Source organism: Chiloscyllium punctatum, chromosome 30 (genome assembly GCF_047496795.1).
Source record: "Chiloscyllium punctatum isolate Juve2018m chromosome 30, sChiPun1.3, whole genome shotgun sequence".
Lineage (NCBI taxonomy): Eukaryota > Metazoa > Chordata > Chondrichthyes > Orectolobiformes > Hemiscylliidae > Chiloscyllium > Chiloscyllium punctatum.
The window spans coordinates 53,356,186-53,377,568 of NC_092768.1; the positions used below are offsets into that span (position 1 = coordinate 53,356,186).

The following is a 21,383-nucleotide window of genomic DNA, read 5'->3' on the forward strand; positions in this document are numbered from 1 at the left end:
TGGTTTTTTTGCCTTTGTGGTTCCTCAACTCCACCCACACAGACTCCACATCATCCGACCTTATGTCATTCAGTGCCATAGATTTAATTTTGTTCTTAACTAACAAGGCAACCCCACCCCCTCTGCCCACCTCCCTGTCTTTTCGATAAGTTGTAAATCCTTGGATGTTTAACTGCCAGTCCTGAACCCTCTGCAACCACGTCTCTGTGATGCCTACCACATCATAATCATTCACTATGATCTGTGCCGTTAGTTCATCGACTTTGTTACGAATGCTACGAGCGTTCAGGTAAAGTGCCTTAATGCTAACTTTCTTATCATTAGAGATTTTGGAAGTCATAAGATGTCCTAAGTTATCCTTCATTTTTGCTGCATTCCTCGTCTGCCTCAAGCTGAAATCCACCCGCACACATGCTATCCTGCTGCTTATCTTTCCATTTAACGCCATACTCCCTGTCGCTTTCACTTTCCCTTACCCCCAACTCAGAAGTTTAAAGTCCTACTGACCACCCTATTTATCCTCTTCGCGAGAACATTGGTACCAGATCGGTTCAGGTCGAGACTGTCCCAATGGTACAGATCCCCCCGGTTCCAAAACTGATGCCAATGCCCCATTAACTTTAAATTAAGGGGGGGTAGATATAGGACTGATGTTAGGGGTAGGTTCTTCACTCAGCGAGTCGTAAGTTCATGGAATGCCCTGCCAGTAGCAGTAGTGGACTCTCCCTCTTTATGGGTATTTAAGCGGGCATTGGATAGGTATATGGAGGATAGTGGGTTAGTGTAGGTTAGGTGGACTTTGATCGGCGCAACATCGAGGGCCGAAGGGCCTGTACTGCGCTGTATTCTTCTATGTTCTATGTTCTATGTTCTAGAAGTTCGGCACAACATCGTGGGCCGAAGGGCCTGTTCTGTGCTGTATTGTTCTATGTTCTATGTTCTATGAAATGGAATCCCTCTTGCCCAAGGTCCCCTAAGGTCCAACTTTGGTTAAAAAAAACTTGGAGATGCTAGCATGCTGAACTTCAATGCAAGTAATTTTTTTCTTCTTCTGTGCTGTTGTGTTAAAGCCATCGGATTTTATTTCCCCTAGGTCCATTGTTATATTTACTTCACAGTTATAAAATACTCCATGATTATTCCTTTAGTGGATTCGTAATGAGAAAAAGATCAACCCTGCTACAAAATGTTTCATTTCTGCAAAGTGAGCCTTTGCCCAGAGTGGAAAGAATTATTCATATATTTATGAGTAATGTTCTGTGCGAGCAAAGCAAATGGAACATCGGTGTCACTGAAATGGCCAACATTTAGCAGTTATCTTCTTGTTAGCCCTCAAGAAACCGCTTGTGAATCCCTTGCCTATACATCTGCTCTCAATCTGTTCAATGTAACATGACAGACCTGGTAGGGTGGGATATCATGGAGCTTAGGTCAGAGTGGTGCTGGAAAAGCACAGCAGGTCAGGCAGCATCCGAGGAGCAGGAAGATCGATGTTTCGGGCAAAAGCCCCTCATCGGGAATAAAGGTAGGAAGCCTCCAGGGTGGAGACATAAATGATGTGGTGGGGTGGGAAGACGTTGGGGAGAAGGTAGAAAAGGGTACAATAGGTGAATGAGGGTTGGGATGAAGGTGATAGGTCAGAGGGGAGGGTGAGGGAAGGTAGCAAAGAGTTCAATAAGTGAGTGGGGGTGGGGATGGAGGTGAAAGGACAGGGAAGGGGGTGGGGCAAGTAGCAAAGAGTATAATAGGCAAATGGGAGTGGGAACGGAGGTGATAGGTCAGAGAGGAGGGTGGGGGAAGGTAGCAAAGAGTCCAATAGCTGAATGTGGGTGGAGATGGAGGAGATAGGTCAGAGGGGAGGGTGGAGCAGATAGGATAGGAAAGATGATAGGCAGGTAGGACAGGTCATGAGGACAGTGCTCAGCTGGAAGGTTGGAACTGGGATAAGGTGGAGGGAGGGGAAATGAAATGAGGAAACTGGTGAAGTTCACATTGATGCCCTGGAGTTGAAGTGTTCTGTGAAGTTTTCATGGAATTTGTCCTACAGTGCAGGATTCACGAGATCGTTCGACTGGATTATTACATTCATTTTGCTGTGATTCACTTGCTGATCTTGTCCATCTGAGCGTGTCGAGTTCATAGGTTTCGTACCCACTGTCAAAGGAAGTCAGTCAGAAATCAAAACTGATGAATTTTCCGTGTCTCCGACTGTGCGCAGGTGGTGAAATGGAGGAGGTGGAACTCAGCAGCATAAAGTTTGTTTCTTCACCATACGTCATCGATTTATCAAAAACCCGGCGCTTCTTCTCTCCAAAGTCTTTTTTCACTGTCATCGTAAGTAAATCGTAAAGTGGTTGATATATTATTACATTCGACCCCAATTTAATCTTTCCTCTGCCATGCTTTAGCACGATTTGGAGATGCCGGTGTTGGACTGGGTTGTACAAAGTTAAAAATCACACAACACCAGGTTATAGTGCAACATGTTTAATTGGAAGTACACTAGCTTTCGGAGCGTCGCTCCTTCATCAGGTGGTTGAAGGAGCGACGCTCCGAAACCTAGTGTGCTTCCAACTAAACATGTTGCACTATAACCTGGTGTTCTGTGATTGTTAACTTTATGCTTTAGCACAATAGCGAGAATCGCACTTGCTGCCAAGATAAATCCAGCTGATCGCAATTTTCATCTGCACATGTGGTTTTACTGAACAATCTCTTCACATAGTCTCTGAGATTTGCAGATAGCAAAACAATATTATGACATAGGTGGCTGCTGCCACTTCAAGTGTAGCACTCTCTGCTGCTTTTGGTTTTTGCGAATTGAACACGTTATAGATGTGTTATAGATCCTACTTAAGAAGTTAACTAAGGTCATAATCTTGAAATACTCAAGAAATCTGATGGAAATAAGCCAGATCGATGTTTTGAATTGGTGGACAAGAATTTGAAAGAGATATTCTTATGAACGATTTCAGTTAATTTTGTCAACAGGCAACCATAACCTATCCGGATGGGACCCCAGCTGTCAATGTGTCAGTAAATATTGATGGAGACCAATCAACAAGCACCAATGAGCAGGGCCTTGCTGTCTTTCAAAAGGAGACTCCAGCAAGTGCAAGTGTTCTGAGTATCAAGGTAAGCACAAATGATTTTGGACATTAATAGCCAAAATACATGTTATTTGTGTTGCAATTTGAAAACCAAAGCCAAAACTATTAAGTCATAATGTGGACGTGCTGGTGTTGGACTGGAGTGGACAATTTCAGAGGTCACCCCACACCTGGTTATCATCCAACAGGTTCATTTGAAATGATAAGCTTCTGAAGCCTTGCACCTTCCTTGGTGAAGTGTCCTCGGGACTTCATCTGATGAAGGAGCATCTCTCCGAAAGCTTGTCGTTTCGAATAAACCTGTTGGATCAAAGTTATATAAAAAAACTATTCTCTTTTGTTGTATGATTTGGAACCACCTGATGAAGCAGCAGTGCTCTGAAAGCTAGTGCTTCCAATTAAATCTGTTGGACTATAACCTGGTGTTGTGTTCTTTTGCTTTACTATTTCTTAACTGTCCAATTACTACTTTACTGTCCAATTCTACTCTCTGCCTTTTTAACAGCTTTTGAGTTGTTGCTTGTGCGTTTATCAAGCTTTAACAACCTTCGGTCTTGCAATACTATGGTTCTCCTTTGAAACAAGTAAAACACTGAAGTTCTTGAATGAGCAGAGATGCATATTCATCTTTGACCATTTTTCAATGTAATGTACTTTTCTGGCAATCCTTCCCTCATATATAAGTGTTTTCTTTCTTTGAAATCAAACATATGTTTGCCATTGCTTCACAAAACCTAGAATCATAGCAAGATCCATTTGTATAATGATCATATTCTGTGAGGATCATTGATGACAATGATACTAATTGTGCGCGATTCATTGCGCAATATTAAATATTAACAAGTTTACAATCTTGGCTGGTGATACAATGTCACACTGACACACAACACATTCTAAAACCCGTCTTCTTCAGCACTCTTAGCAATTCTATTGTGTCAGAAAGCAATGCGTGTGCCCCAAGATCATCATGTTGCCTCTTCTAAAAGCTTCCATGATTTGTTATTCAATGATCCTTCCAATATTACATGACTGTTAAGGATTTTTCTAAGAGATCCCATGAGCTCTTCATAGAATCCCTATGTGGAAATAAGCTATTCAAACCCAACAATTCCACACCGACCCTCTGAAGAGTATCCCATCCTATCCCTACACATCCCTGGATACTATGGGCAATTTAGCATGGCCAATTGACCTAATCTGCACATCTTTAAACCATGGGACAAAATCAGAGCAGCCAGAGGAGACACGGGGCAAATGTGCAAGCTGCACATAGACAGTTGCTCAAGGTTGGAATTGAACTCAAACTCCTGGTGCTGTGGGACAGCAGCACTAACCACTGAGCCACCCTAGAATCAGAGCACTTCTGACTGATGTTCTGAGCCACCCTAGAATCAGAGCACTTCTGACTGATGTTATTCCTAAGTTCCAGCTACACTGAATCTTTATTATGATCTCCTGAAGACAGATTTATTTCACATGTGACTTAATGTCAACATTTACTAAGAGGTAACTCCTCCTTTGTGAATATTCTGCATGTCTTTACCAAAAATTGTGTGCCCTGGAATATTTATTCACCAACTTGATAGTTTATAACCATAACTTGATAGTTTATAACCATTATAATGTCTATAACTCTGACCTCAAGTTCAGCTGGACCTTCCTGGACCTCTCCATCTCCATTTCCAGTGATTGACTCAACATGGACATCTACTTCAAGCCCACCAAATCCTACAGCTATAAAAAAATTCCTGATAAAGGGCTTATGTCTGAAACATCAATTCTCTTGCTCCTCGGATGCTACCTGACATGTTGTGCTTTTCCACCACCACGTTTTTCGGCTAACTTGTATAATGTCAATTCGAGCAAAATAATTTCAATCCAATTATGACACTAATTAATTTATTTTATTGCATATGTGCCTTCAAATAAAGGCTAACTGAATTTATTTAATGTCTACTTTCTGGAAAGATAATTTTCTGTGATGTACAGTTTTAGTTAATGTTTTTGTCTCTCATTTTCTGAATCTGCTCTTTACTCATGTCACTACACTGTTCTGATCTTTTCATTTTTCTCTCATTTCTATATCATTCTTCTCACAAGACACCCCTTTTGGACCTCTGTTAGTTTAACTCGATGCCCATAAGTAATAGAATATGGACCGTACAGCACATGAATAGGCCCTTCTCCGACCACATCTGTGTCGATTCCATTCTAAACTAACCCCATGTGCCTGTACATAGCTTGCATTCCTTTATTCATAAAATATTCATTTATGTGTCTAAGTGTCACTTAAATATTCCTGTCCTATCTCCCTCTACCATGCCAGAGACCCGGGTTCAATTCCTGCCTCAGGCAACTGTCTGTGTGGAGTTTGCACCTTCTCCCAGTGTCCACGTGGGTTTCCTCCGGGTGCTTCCCACAGTCCAAAGATGTGCAGGTCAGGTGAATTGGCCATGCTAAATTGCCTGTAGTGTTAGATGAAGGGGTAAACGTAGGGGAATGGGTCTGGGTGGGTTGCTCTTCGGAGGGTCGATGTGGACTTGTTGGGCCGAAGAACCTGTTTCCACACTGTAAGTAATTTAATCTAAAAGTAATCTAATCTAAAAACACCTCCCTTGCAAAAAATGTGTCTCAAGTATCTCCTTTAAACTTTCCCGCTCTCACCCTGATTGGATGCCATGAAGTATTTGACATTTGGTCCCGGTAAAAAATTTGAACTAAGCACCTCATCCATGCCTGTCATAATTTCATATCCTTCTATCAAGTCACCATTCAATCTCTGAATCTCCAGTGAAAATGATCCAAGTTTATCCAATCTCTCCTTATATCTAACCAGTACACTGCAATGTAGGCAATATTTTGGTAAGTCTTTTCAGCACCTCTCCAAAACTTTCACACCTTTTCTGTAATGTGGTGGCCAGAACTGAACACAGTACTCCACACGTGGCCTAATGAAATTTTTATACAGCTGCAACTGACTTGCTAACTTTTATATTCAGTACCCCAACCAATGAAGGCAAGCATGCCATATGCCTTCTTTATCACATTATCCAAATGTGTTGCCATTCTCAGGGAGTTGTAGACTTGCATCTCAAGATCCTGTGATCAATCCTCCTAACGGCCCTACCATTTACTGTATATTTATCTCTTGCAGTTGGCCTCCCAAAATGCATCACATCAGTGTTGTCTGGATTAAACTTCGTCTGCAATATCGCCCTCCAACTTGACAACTGATCCTTCTGTCTTCTGAAACAACCTTCCTCACTATCCATAACTCCACCAATTTTTGTAACACCTACAAGATTACGAAACAGACCACCTACGATTTAAACCGTCACATTTATTTTTATATGACAAAGAACAGAGGTCCGAGTGCTGATATTTATGGAACACCACTGTTCTCAAACCTTCACTTAGAAAAAGACACCCCTCCACTGTTACCCTCTGTCTTCTATGAATGAGCCAATTTTGTATCCAAGTTACCGATTTACCATGGACCCAGTGTGATTTATTCTTTTGGTACAGCCTACCATGAGGTACCTTGTCAAATGCTTCAGTAAAGTCCATAATGGAGACATCCACGACCCTACCTTCATCACTCTTGCTTAACACTTCCTCAAAATACTGAACCAAGTTTGGTTAGATTCCCTACAGTGTGGAAACAGGCCCTTCGGCCCATCGTCCACACCAACCCTCCGAAGAGTAATGCGCCCAGACCCATTTCCCTCTGACTAATGCACCGAACACTATGGGCAATTTAATATGGCCAATTCACCTAACCTGCACATCTATTGGACTGTGGGAGGAAACTGGAGCAACCAGAGGACACCCACACAGACACGTGGAGAATGTGCAAACTCCACACAGCCAGTTGCCCAAGGCTGGAATCAAGCCTCAGTTCCTGGTGCTATGAGGCAGCAGTGCTAACCACTGGGCCACCCTGCAGCCCAGTGCATGTGAAACATGAATTTAACTCCACCAATCCATGCTCACCATCCCTCAAGTGTCTCTATTATTTTCCAAATATGAGCAAGTTCTGCACCTAAGAATCTTGTGCAATAATTTCCCTATCATTGACGTAAGGCTCACTGGACTATCATTTCCTACATTATCCTCATCGCCCTTCTTAAACAAAGCAACAACATTGACTATTCTCCAGTCTTCTGAGACACTGCCTGTAGCTAAAAAAGATAGAAAGATCTCTGGCAAAGCCCCAGCAAGTTTCTCCCTTGCCTCACTCAGTATCCTTGCATAGATCCATTTTGTACATGGATTTTAGTAAGGCATTTGAGAACGTTCCCCATGGTAGGCTTATGCAGAAAGTCAGGAGGCATGGGATAGCGGGAAATTTGGCCAGTTGGATAGAAAACTGGCTAACGGTCGAAGTCAGAGAGTAGTGGTAGATGGTAAATATTCAGCCTGGAGCCCAGTTACAAGGGGAGTTCCGCAGGGATCAGTTCTGGGTCCTCTGCTGTTTGTAATTTTTATTAATGACTTGGATGAGGGAGTCGAAGGGTGGGTCAGTAAATTTGCAGATGATACGAAGATAGGTGGAGTTGTGGACAGTGAGGAGGGCATTTGTCATTTGCAAAGGGACTTAGATATGATGCAGAGCTGGGCTGAGGAGAGGCAGATGGAGTTCAACCCTGCCAAGTGTGAGGTTGTCCATTTTGGAAGAACAAATAAGATTGCGGAATACATGGTTAATGGTAGGGTTCTTAGTCAGGTGGAGGAACAGAGGGATCTTGGGGTCTATGTTCATAGATCTTTGAAAATTGCCACTCAGGTGGATAGAGTTTGTAAGAAGGCCTATGGTGTATTATTGTTCATTAGCAGAAGGATTGAATTCAAGAGTCGTGAAGTGATGTTGTAGCTGTACAGGACTTTGGTTAGGCCACATTTGGAGTACTGTGTGCAGTTCTGGACGCCTCACTTTAGGAAAGATGTGGAAGCTTTGGAGAGGGTGCAGAGAAGATTTACCAGGATGTTGCCTGGAATGGAGAATAGGTCGTACAAGGATAGGTTGAGAGTTCTCGGCCTTTTCTCGTTGGAACGGCGAAGGATGAGGGGTGACTTGATAGAGGTTTATAAGATGATCAGAGGAATAGATAGAGTAGACAGTCAGAAACTTTTTCCCCGGGTACAACAGAGTGTTACAAGGGGACATAAATTTAAGGTATAGGGGAGATGTCAGGGGTGGGTTCTTTACCCAGAGAGTGGTGGGGGCATGGAATGTGCTGCCCGTGGGAGCGGTAGAGTCAGAATCATTGGCGACCTTTAAACGGCATTTGGATAGGTACATGGATGGGTGCTTAATCTAGGATAGAAGTTCGGCACAACATCGTGGGCCGAAGGGCCTGTTCTGTGCTGTATTGTTCTATGTTCTATGTTCTATGTTCTATGTTCTAGATCAAATCAAGCCCTGCAGATTTACCTAACTTAAGGTTTTTCACAACACCCAACAATTCCTCCTCCTTAACATTAACATGCCCCAGAATACCAACATACCCTTGTGCTACCATCATCCATGCTCTCCTTGTTCAATACCGATTTAAGAACCTCACCCAGATTCAGAACCTCACCCACTTCCTCTGGCTACTGATATAAATCACCTTTCTTGTCACTGAGTGGATATACCTTTTCACGAGCTAGCCTCCTGTTCCTGATATAATATACATATTCTTGGGGTTCTGCTTAATTCTACTTGCCAAATACATTTTAGGTCCATTTTAGTCCTTCTAACTTCTTGTTTAATTTGTTTCTGCTTCCTTTGTATTCCTCAAGAGCCCTGCCTGATTTCAGTTTCGATTTCAGTTCTGTAAACCTTACATATAGAACATAGAACAATACAACGCAGAACAGGCCCTTCAGCCCTCGATGTTGCGCCGACCTGTGAACTAATCTAAGCCTATCCCCCTACACTATCCCACATTCATCCATATGCTAATCCAAGGATTGTTTAAATGCCACTAATGTGACTGACTTAACTACTTTGGCATACAGGCCATTCCACACCCTCACCACTCTCTGAGTAAAGAACCTGCCTCTGACATCTGTCTTAAATCTATCACACCTCAATTTGCAGCTATTCCCCCTCGTACAAGCCGATGTCATCATCCTAGGAAAAAGACTCTCACTGTCCACCCTATCTAATCCTCTGATCATCTTGTATGTCTCTATTAAATCCCCTCTTTGCCTTCTTCTCTCCATTGAGAACAGATCCGGGTGCCTCAGCCTTTCCTCATAAGACCTTCGTTCCAGATCAGGTAACATCCTGGTAAATCTCCTCTGTACCTTTTCCAATGCTTCCATTTTATTCTGTAGGCTTCCTTTTGTTCTGTATCATTGAACTCTCAATAGCTTTTATCATCCAGTGTTCTTGACTCTTGCCCTCGTTATCTTCCATTGTCACAGAAAAATGCTGATCCTGAACTCTGACAATTGGCTTTTGAAAGACACCAACGTGTCAAATGTGGATTTTCCCTCAAACAGTTGCCGCCCCCCCCCCCAGTCTAATTCCTCCATTTCCTACCTAATACTGTTGTAATTAGCATCCTGCTTTTTCCATACTTTAACCAGAAAACCAAGCTTATCCTAACCCATGATAATCTTCAAACTCACAGAATTTCCATCAATGTTCCCAAAATGCTCTTCAACTAAACTTTTACTCACCTGATCAGGCTTTTCTCCCCATAGAAGGTCTGCCGAGGATGGCCCCTTTCCTCATTGTACTGTCTGCAGATTAGGAGAAAGTGAGGATTGCAGATGCTGGAGATCAGAGATGAGAGTGTGGTGCTGGAAAAGCACAGCAGGTCAGGCAACATCCGAGGAGCAGGAGGGTCGACGTTTCGGGCATAAGCCCTTCATCTGCCCTACATTAGTCGTAGAGCTGTACAGCATGGAAACAATTCCTTCAGTCCAACTCGTCCATACCGACCAGATATCCTAAATTAATCTAATCCCATTTGCCAGCATTTGGCCAATATCCCTCTGAACCCTTCCTATTCACATATCCACCTAGATGCCTTTTAAATGTTATAATTGCACCAGCCTCTACCACTTCCTCTGGCAGCACATTCCATACCTGCAACACCCTCTGTCCCTTTTTCGATCCCTTTTAAACCTTTCCCCTCTCACCTTAAACCTCTGCCTTCTAGTTTTGGATTCCCCTGACTATGTCTATCACCCTATCTCTGCCCCTCATGATTTTGTAAACCTCTATGAGGTCACCCCTCAGGCATCAGCTGCTCCAGAGATAACAGCCCCAGCCTATTGAAACCCTCCAACCCTGGCAACATCCTTGGAAAGCTTTTCTGAACCATTTCACATTTCACAACATCCATCCTATGGCACAGAGACCGGAATTGTATGCAGTATTCCAATCGTGGCCTAACCAACGTCCTGTACTGCCTCAACATGACCTCCCAACTCCTATACCCAATACAATAACCAGTAAAGGCAAGCAAACCAAACGCCCTTTTCACTATCCTGTCTACCTGTGACTCCACTTTCAAGGAGCTATGATCCTGCACTCCAAGGTCTCTTTGTTCAGCAACACTCCCCAGAACCTTACCATTATACCCTGCCCTGATTTGTCTTTCCAAAATGCAGCACCTCACATTTATCCTTGGCCCATTGGCCCATTTGATCATTATCCCGTTGTACTCTGAGGTAATCTTTGCTGTCCACTACACCTCTGATTTTGGTGTCATCTGCAAATTTATTAACCATATCTCATGTGTTCATATCCAAATCATTTATATAAAAGATGAAAATAACCAGTGGACCCAGCACCGATCCTTATGGCACACTCCTGGTCACAGGCCTCAAGCCTGAAAAACAACCTTCCATCATCACCCAATGTTGTTTCAAGCAATTTCATGGATGCACCGAAATGTTGCTGCAGCTAAACCCATGGCACTTAATGAGCCCAGTCAATACTGGGGAAGTTAAAATCATGCATGAGGACAATCCTGCTGTTTTAACATCTTTCCATGATTTGCTTATGTATCGGCCCCTCTATGTCCCACTGGCTGTTAGGTGACCTTTCATTTAACCACTCATAATGATTGCACCTTTCCTATTCCTGAGTTCTCCCCATATAGCTTCTCTTGATGAGCCCTGTAAAATGTCCCCTCTGAGAGTGATTCTCTCTTTCGTCTGTATTGTTATGCCCTTTCACTTGTTATATTACTCTGTAGCTCTCCTGAAACATCTAAATGCTGGAATGTTAAGCTGTGAGTCCTATTGTTCTCTCAACCAAGTTAATGTGATATCCCATATACTAATCCCAACTCGAAGTTCAGCTGCTTTACCTGTTATACTCTTTGTATTATACATGTAGGACCGCCAATCCTGCTGTGTTAATTAACCCCACACTGCCTCTTCTTTCTGTTTAAGACTTACTTGACTGAACCTCTACCTTCTCCTCAATCATTCCAGGTGTTGACTTACTGTTCTCATTCCCATCCCCGTAACATAAAGCCTCCTAAGTGGAACTAGCAAATCGAACTTCAAGAACGCAGTGCATCCTGGTGTCCGGGATGTTTCTAAAAATGAAAAGAATGGCAAGTGAAATTATCTCGGGCCTGCTCATGAAGTTCCTGCCTTTGGTAGAACATTGAGTCTTGCTGCATGATTAGAGAATTACAAACCTTGCAACGAAATTGTATAAATGTGGACTTTCAATTTGAGTTTAATCATTGACATATGCTATAAATCTTATCTCCAAGCAAAATTAACAACCACTCAGACAAATAAACATTTTCAATGCAATGCATTTCTTTAGATCAAGCAGAACAGCTGGGTGTTTCAGGTATGAATGAAGAGCTGACTGTTGTAGAAACCGTTGTTGATGTGCAGTTGATGGATGTACAAATACTTGTGTTTATAATTCCACACGGCAGACTGGAGATAAGAGAACACTTTTAGGACGTGTAGGATTGTAGGAGGATAGCTACAATATTTGCCGACAGAAAATAGATGTTGTGTATAATGAATATTTATGAACTGAAGAAAGATCAGGAGGAGAGTTTCCCAGGTGTTGGTGTTGCTTACTGCGTTCGTTCTTAACTACTGGTTAAGTGAACCTCAGGGCCAGAATTGCTGTGGAGCATTCACAATGCTGCATATGTTCAACAATGCCGTCACACCACAGGTGAAAAATGAGCGCGCTGAAAAAGCATGGGTGAAAAGCAGGCAGAGTAGAGGAGGTCAGGGGGTGCAGAAGCCCCTGCAGCCATTTCCTTTCTAACAGACTTGGAGACAGTTTGTATATCTTTGGAATCAGTGTTTATGCAGTGGAAAGCAGTGGGAGCCAACATCGCGGTGTGTCTGCTGAGCATGATGAAAGGTGCAGCAATGGTATTGGGGGATTTAACTATCAGGAGAACAGAGAGGTACTTATTGTTGTCTCAATGAGACTGCATAATGGCAAGTTGCCTCAAGAAGTCACTGAATTCTGAAGGCCATCAGCAAACTGCCAAACACTGTGCTGTATGTTTTAATCAATGGCGTTGGCAACAAAAAGGATGAGTTCCTGCAAGTAAAGTTTGGGAAGCTAGGAAGTCGATAATAAAGGTATTGTCTGGATCACTTTCGTGCCACCTGCTGGTGAGTATAGAAATAGAAGGTTAGTCCAAATGAATGTCTGTTTGGAAGGAGAGCACAAGAAGGATGGCTTGAGATTTCAAGGATGTTGAGGCTGATTTGGGATCGGTAAGACATGTATAAGGTGAATGGATTGCAATTGGTTGGATCAGTTTATTGGAATTGAAAGGGATCAGCATTCTTGCAGGGAAGTTTTTGGAGAAGTTATAAACAAATTCCATGAAGTGTGGAATCCTGTTAGAAAGCTCAGTAAAGGAAATGTATGACCAAATGTTGAAGAGACAGCAAATGACTCAGGAAATTATAGCCCTGGTAAAAGTATAAAAGGTTTTGTCAAAGTTGCATGAATAAAAATTTTAATGAAAGGTGTTTGACGAGCAAGGTGAATGAGTTGAGGGTACAAATTAAAACATGGGGTCATGATGTTACTACATCATTAATCTAAGGGGCAACTTTTTCACAGAGAGGGTGGTGCGTGTGTGGAACGAGCAGACAAAGGAAGTGGTGGAGGTTGGTACAATTACAATATTTAAAATCTATGCCTTGGCTTATAAAGGCAAGTACCACAAATGCCTTCTTGACCACATTCTGTAAATTCCACAAAACCTGAAGGGACTGGTGGAGATGCAGACCATGTTTCTATTGACTGTGGGAACAGAGCACTACAGGCGTAAATCTTTTAAGTAATAGAAGGTGCCAAGTGCATTTAAGTTCTGGCTAATGAAGTAATGTTTTGTTAAAAGCCAAAAGAATACACAAACAGACAAATAATGTTAAGTTGAGTGAAGCATTGTTTCATTATTTCTTGTTATGTTGCTTTGACTTCACCTTCAAGCTGCCATTGTCAATTCCTTCATGGATATTAATAGTTTCTCTGATTAACTCTGTCAAGACACATCATGATGTTGATACTTTAATAAATCGTCCATCAGCCTTATTTTCAAGTAAGACTGCACAAGCAATTTTTGCAAATTTACCACAATATCTCTGCCCTATTTATGTATATTTTTATGATCAAAGCTTAATATGCTTCCACAATAATTCTCATGAACTGTCTTGCATACTCAGTGATTTCTAGATTTGTGTAGTTTTTACAATCCTGCAACTTTCTCAGCATTGGAATGTTTAATGTATGTTTCCTCTCCAGTTTTTCTACTAAAATAAATTACCTTCCCTTCTTCCAGAAGACAGCATCGAATTGCAGAATAACAAAATAATTATGGTAAATCGGAAGGCACCATTTCTACTCTCTGGTGCCAATCTCCTCCTTCTTCTCCCTATCCCTACATACTATTTCTATTCAAATAACCACCCAATGCTCTCTTGAATGCTTCAATTGGCACTGCTTTCAGCACATTTCCAGGTGGTACAATTGATACCCTCACTATCCACAGTTTGGAAAAATATGTATTTTTTTTATCACATCACCCCTTCTACCTTTACACATTACCTTAAATCGTAAACCTCTCCTTATTTTAACTTTATTTTACAAGCAGTAACAGCTTCTTCTTATCTCTACACAACCCACCCAATGATGTTGAAAATATATCTGAAATCTCCTCTTAATCTTCTCCTTCCAAGGAGAACAGCCCAAATTCAATAATCCAATCAGTCAACTGAGCTTTCTCTTTCCCTGGAACCATTCTTGTAAATCACACCTTGATGAATACATTTACAATTTGATATTGACTGAGGAAATAAAAGCTGCCTGTATGAAAACAAAACCAAAAGGTATCTTTTTTTTACAGAACACCAATACAGGCACAAAGGTCAAATTGGTCTTAGATGAGAAAACAACTCAGCCTTTGTTATCAGTTATCGATTATCTTTAGTGTGGATATGTTACAAAATAAATAGAATATTCATGGCTGTGTAAGAGCTGTGGTGTATGATTCAACTTTGATGGACCTTCCAAAGGGGACTTCATTCTCTAATACAGTTGACATAAATAATGAACAAATACGTGAACAGGGCAATATCACATCATTGCAATGTACATGATCAAGGATGTCTTGAACTATACTGTTGAGACCTACCAATAACAATGTCACTCACTGAATAATGGGTTTAAAACTCCACTTTCACAGTAGCAACAAAATGCCTTTGATCAGGTATGATGAACTGGGATCTCAATTGCATTATCATTTGGTGGCCCATTGTGGTTTTTGTTTTGTTTAGGTGACGGCTGGTGATGGGAAATCTGGGACAGAATCCCAAGAAGCAATGGTGACAGCAACTGTCTATCAATCTCCCAGCAAGAGTTTTCTTCATATAGAGGCACCTCACAAGGTCCAGAAGGCGGGTCAATACATGATTATAGAATTGACAGCTATCACAGAACTGGGCAGCAGAGACATTGATTACTTTTATTACACTGTAAGTAGAATTATACAAAATTATGACTTGCTCACTTTTTTAAAAAAAGGATAAGACATTCGGCAGGACAATAATCCATTGGCAGTTTGAAGTTACTTTTCCACATGTACAATGCCGACTGAAATATAAATTTGTACTGGGATACGAGAAGCACCCACACTCTTGTCTCTGTAATTGTGCTGTGGAATCTTCTACGTCCACTTAGATATGTGGAGAGAATCGCATTTTAATAGGGCACCCAAATGCAATATGACCAGCAGTGCAGTCCTCCTTTGTTTTGAGAAAAAAATGTATTGTCAGCCTATATTATTCACACAAGTCACTTGAAAAGGCCTGAAATTGTTGCACATATAAACGACGTACTATCTGTGGATCTTATACAGGGATTATCCATGAAATCAGTTAAATAATTGGAATGGCAGGTTTGACTACAAACATGCTTTGCTGCGGCCAGCATAATATGATATCACAATTTGTAGACTGATAATTTGTCAGTAGATGTTTTGTGCCTTCCTGAATGCCAGGGAATAGGAACCAAACGTCAGAAGGGCAAAGAAGAAGACACCCTCCCCACCTTATGTCTTTTTCATCCACAGCTCTTAAGCAAAGGCAGGGTGATTGCATCTGATAGGATTCACAAGGCCGATCCTACAAAGCTCCGCCTTCAAGTGGTACTTGACATGGTACCCACGTTTCGCTTTCTTGCCTACTATTACATTTCCACTGGAGGAAGAAAGGAAATTGTGGCAAACTCGGTGTGGATTGATGTGAAGGATCAGTGCGAGGGGCAGGTAAGCATATTTTGATGGTTTCCCCTGTGTTTTCTTCTGTCTCTAAGTGTCATTGGATGTTATAAAGTTATTGAGTGCAGAACATAATCTCAAAATAAACTAGTCCCACCTAACTGCTCCAGTCCAATATCCTTCAATATCCTTTCCTATTCATGTACCGATCCAAATATCTCTTAAATATCTAGATTCACCATTTTCTCTGGAGTTTGATTTCACATGTGAACCACCTTCGGTGTAATAAAGTTGACCTTCATCTTTTAAAACAAATTTCTCCTCTTAGCTTCAAAATGTGCAACCTTAGTCTTGAAACCCCGTTTTCTTGGGGGATCCTGATAAAGAGCTTGTGCCTGAAATGTCGACTCTCCTGCTTAGCGGATGCTGCCTGACCTGTCGTGCTTTTCCAGGGCCAGACTTTTCGATTCTGACTCTTCAACATCTGCAGTCTTCCCTTGCTCTCATTATTGGGCAAAGACAAATACCATTAATTTTATCTACATCGCTCATAATCTTATAAACTTCTGAAAAGGTGCCACTCAACCTCCTACGCTCCAGTGAAAAAAAATCCCAGCCTATGCAGTCTTTCTTTCCAATTCAAAACCACCAAAACTGGAAATACCTTGATAAGTCTCTTCTGAACCCTCTTCCACTTACCAATATACCCCTATAACTGGAAAACCAGAATTGTGCACAATATTCCAGAAGAGACCTCACCAATGTCCTGTCCAACCTCAACATGACTTCTCAACTCCTACACTCAAAGGATTGACCAACAAAGGCGAGTATGCCAAACGCCTTTTTAAACACCCTGCTGAGATGTGATGCTTGGACATTAAAGGACAATATTTACCTTTCTTACTCACACAAGAAATTATAAACTCTCTGGCACTTGGAACCCACCACATAAATGTGCATGAGAAGAATCACAAAAAGAAAAACTAAATGTTCATGTTCCTCGCCTCTCCAAGGATGGAAACATCAAAGTAGTTGATTTTTGCTTCCCCGCCCCTCCCAACAATCCTTTGTTTGCCTGTATAATATTCTCCACTGTGGGATTTTCACAGCTGTACTTCATCCTCATACATTAAAATGAAGGCCTGGCCTTGCTTGGGTGCCTAGCCAATTACACTGTCCAATTAGAGTTTAAAATTTCCTCACTTGAGTTTTTGAAACTTTTTTTTGTGAAGCCTGATTTTGATAGATAGCAATGGAGCTAACATTTTCCAATTAAGATTGCTGATGCCAAGTGAAACTTAATCCATTCTACCTGTTTTCCAATCCAATGTACTTCAAAGTCCAAGAAGCTTAGCTTCCAGTTTTGGATTCTGCTTTATGCACATTAATGACAATATTTTCAAATTTAATGCTATCACCCCACAAAAATATGCATTATAAAGATTGCTGAAAACTGCCCCTCATGATTTCAATAAAATATGGCAAGATCGCCTTGCAACTGAAGACAACCCAAATTTAATCAGACAGAATGGACTGAGAAATACCGACTTATGCACTGTCATTCAACTTCCAGAATGATCCCACAGCATTTGCTGCCCCTTTTGAAGAACAAAGACACATTTCCCTCTTCAGATAGTCTTCCTGGAGAAATGCTACTTTAATATTAATTGATTTACATTGGAAGAAAAACTAAATCAATCAAGGAGAAAGCAGCCCTGTAAAAGTAAAATATTGCAAATGCTGGGAATGTGAATATCAAGTTCGTTGTATTTTAACTCCTGCCTCCCAATTTGGGCCCTCTGCTGTCAGCCTTTGACCCTGTTCCAGTGCAGGTCAGCAGGAGGTCACGTAGAAGTATGCCAGCTTCTGCTTGGCCCTTGGATATCAGTCTTAATTTGGGAGGACATGCTGTTGGAGTGATAATTGGACTTTAACCCAGGCCCCTCTGTTACATCCCTGAGGGTATGGAATAAAATTGCCTCAAGGCACTGAGTAGAATTTAATTTTAATTCACGTGAATTAAAAACTTCTCAGAAATAGAATAATTATGATATTTTAGATTGTTCTATGAATGTACTCGGTTGACCAATGGCCTTAAGAAAGGAAATCTGCCTGTCTTACTGAGCTGAGATGACATGTGGCTCTGGAAGTACAGCATTTTGATTGACAGCACTCTCAAATGCCTTATTAAGCCACTCAGGTAAAGTTCAGATACTGGATTAGTGGTGCTGGAAGAGCACAGCAGTTCAGGCAGCATCCAAGGAGCTTCGAAATTGACGTTTCGGGCAAAAGCCCTTCATCAGGAATAATAGCAGTGAGACTTCAACAGTTTCCTCATTTCCCCTTCCCCCACCTCACCCTAGTTCTAAACTCCCAGCTCAGCACTGTCCCCATGACTTGTCCGGACTTGTCCTACCTGCCGATCTCTTTTTAACCCTCTAAAGTTCAGATAGGCAAGCAATGTTGTCTCATACTTACATCAATGTCTCATGGAAATGCATGAAATAATGAAAAGCTTAGCCATTTCTAACATTTAAAAAATGGGCAGCATGGTGTTTCAGCGGTTAGCACTGTTGCCTCATAGCACCAGGGTCCCAGGTTCGATTCCAATCTCAGGTGATTGTCTGTGTGGAGTTTGCACACGCTTCCCATGTCTGCATTGGTGTCCTCCCATAGTCCAAAGTTGTGCAGATTAGGTGAATTGGCCATGCTAAATTGCCTGTAGTGTTAGGTGCATTAGTCAGAGGGCAATGGGTCTGGGTGTGTTACTCTTCAGAGGGTTGATGTGGACTTGGTGGGCCAAAGGGCCTGTTTCTGCACTGTCGAGAATCTAATCTAAATGACATTGTGCATGCAATTTTGTCCTTACCACTCTTCCCTCCCTCTGTACTCATTTAAAATGAGTTAGATATTTCACGTTTCTTTTTTTTAGTTCTGATGAAGAGTCACCAACTTGAAAGTTTAACTAATTTTTCTCACCCCAGTTGCTGAAAATGATGCCAGCTATAGCTTGTTTTAATTGCAGGTTTTGATCCTTTGCATTGCTTTTTATTTTTGGTGACCATTTTCATTTGCTCAACAACGGAAAACGACAGACGATTTTCACTGATGGGTTTTCTTATTTTGCATGAAGATATCTGCTGATAGAAAATGCGTTATCTGCCTTGACTTCACAGCCAGCTACAGAGGTTAACAGAAGGGGAACAACAATTAAAAGACTAGAGGGAATAGCTAACGATTTTTAAATGCAATTCCTATCTTTGGATTATGGAGACACTATGCTAAATGTAATTAAAATTTCTTTGAGACATATTTATGGTCATGGATAATTGCTTATTTGAACATTATGAGACTCAGAGCTCAAAAGCAGCATGCTCATTCCTCTCTGCTATGATGTCTTACATTGTTCTACATTATTGATTTTCTCTCCTGCCCATGCTTATATGCAAAAGTACCTATATAGCAAATGGTTGTATTTTGCTCATTTAATATCATAACATCTTTTTTCCAAAAAAATGTGGCAACTGTGGCATTGTTAAGAACTTATGATTCTATTCACATCTGCTTGAAACATGAATCAAGCATAATTTAGAATTCTTATCAAGATTAGTAAAGACTTCCTATGCATGAAGGTGAAAAGACATTACAGTGAATGCGTTTTCCATATGTTTGTGCTTTTGACAAATGAAAGGTTGGTTGATCTATTCTGATTAAATTAAACTTTTACAGATAGAAATAACGGAACGTGATGTTCCCTACGGACCAGGTGATTCATTTGACCTGCAATTCTCTACCAACGATGCAGCAAATGTGTCTTTTGTTGCTGTTGATTCATCAATGTACATCCTAAACAACAAGAATAAACTCACAGTCCGCAAGGTACAACTTGTGCTTGTCATCTTTCATTTCTGTACCTTTCCTGTTGTTTTGCAATCAAAATACAAAACAATCATATAAGCAAAGAAAGTTGGTTAGTTGAATGGGTGAATTACTTTTCGAACATGAATATGGATCTTGGAACCCATTTGTATTGTTTCCCTGATGCTCTTGTCAAGGGCATCACTACTGCGGTACAGAACTGCCTGGCTCGAAAACTGGAGATATGTGGGAGATCGTCAGACATTGTTGTTAGGCACAAAAGATCCGGAGTTGTTGTCCCAATGACGTGTATAGGAGGGGGTAGAAATCTGCCCACAGAATATCTTGAGCAAAAATGGATACAAATGCATTTCAATTCTGCATCATTTGAGTACCAGCATTTTCTGAGGAATTGTAGAGTTTTTAAAAAAAAATATGGTGTCATCCAGATAAGTTCAAGGAGCAGTTTTCTGGGTATTAAAATGTTTAAGAATAGTCCAGTCAGAGAATGTGACGCTAATTATTTGAAATTCAAATTGAATGGGCTGAGATCAGATAATGCCTGTGTAAATTGCAACAACAAAAGGTATGCAAAATTGTAATTGATGAATATGCAGCCTTTAACTGGTCAATAGTTCTGGTACGATTAAGGTACAGTCTCACGATGGGTTAAAAAAAGTAAAAATATCCAGAGCTCACTGCATAATGAAACAAATGAAGCAAAGAAATAAAATACAAATGACTTTTCAGTTCCATTTGATTAAGATGCTTAAGTTTCTCATGTTGTGTGAGGTGGAGGGGGGAGGGGGTATTTTGAACAAATAACAAGAATGCTTGTGATAAGCTTAAAGTCTAGGTAGCTAACACTGCAATGGTTTCAGGCTGAAAGAGCATGTAATAAAGATATGAAGAATAGGCACAAAAGGTACGTGAATTGTATTATATAAATGTTTTGAATATATGATGCAAAATATAAAGTACAAGACAAAAAGGTACCAAACAGGCCGAAATGAATCAAAAATAAGTGGGATAATCTGGATGCAGGGGTTATAATGGAAAGTGCTTGTTTGTAAAGTTGAGTCTGTAGACTTTAGAGCACGAAGTCAAATGACAGTCATGTCCCATGAGCTGGCTTTGAAATTTCCCACAATCCTATAGTTAGCCCTGGGGTAATGTGTCAGTCACGAGTTTCAGTGTGATTGTTGTTACAACACAGGGATTGCAGGAAAAATCAAATCAACCTCATTATCACTGGATTCAAATCACAGTGATCTCAAAAGGTTCACTGACCACAAAACTGCACAGATTTCCTTCAACATATTTTACAGCTCAGAGTTCTTGGACAGCATGCTTATAACTTCAACACAGATTAACCATTTATTGTAACTGAAACATGCCACCCATTAACTATTAGGCAATCTAGTTAGGCAAACTATCACAGCACCAGCGACACAGGTTCAGTTCCACCATCAGGCCAAATAGCCTGTTTCCACACTGTAGGAATTCTTATGATGCAAGTTCTGAGAAAATAATCCATTCTGTAAGTAATAGGTCAAATATTTCCAGAGATCTGTTGAAGTTTTTTGTGTTGGCTTTCGAATTTAAGCAAGGGATATAATCCTACGTGCTTTTAATACAGCCCATCATCAAAGGACTTTCTGAAGGCCTGATAGTCATCACTGAAAGA

The 21,383-nt window shown here is 41.0% G+C and overlaps 1 protein-coding gene across 1 annotated transcript in view; it reads left to right on the top strand.

The window, feature by feature from the left end:
• LOC140455522 (complement C4-A-like) overlaps positions 1 to 21,383 on the top strand; it is a 271,191-nt gene that overhangs the window by 65,049 nt on the left and 184,759 nt on the right. The window contains exons 10-14 of the mRNA XM_072550468.1: positions 2,219 to 2,334; positions 2,992 to 3,135; positions 14,898 to 15,095; positions 15,692 to 15,886; positions 19,568 to 19,717. Of these exons, the coding sequence (XP_072406569.1) occupies positions 2,219 to 2,334; positions 2,992 to 3,135; positions 14,898 to 15,095; positions 15,692 to 15,886; positions 19,568 to 19,717 (803 nt within the window). The remainder of the gene's footprint in view (positions 1 to 2,218; positions 2,335 to 2,991; positions 3,136 to 14,897; positions 15,096 to 15,691; positions 15,887 to 19,567; positions 19,718 to 21,383) is intronic.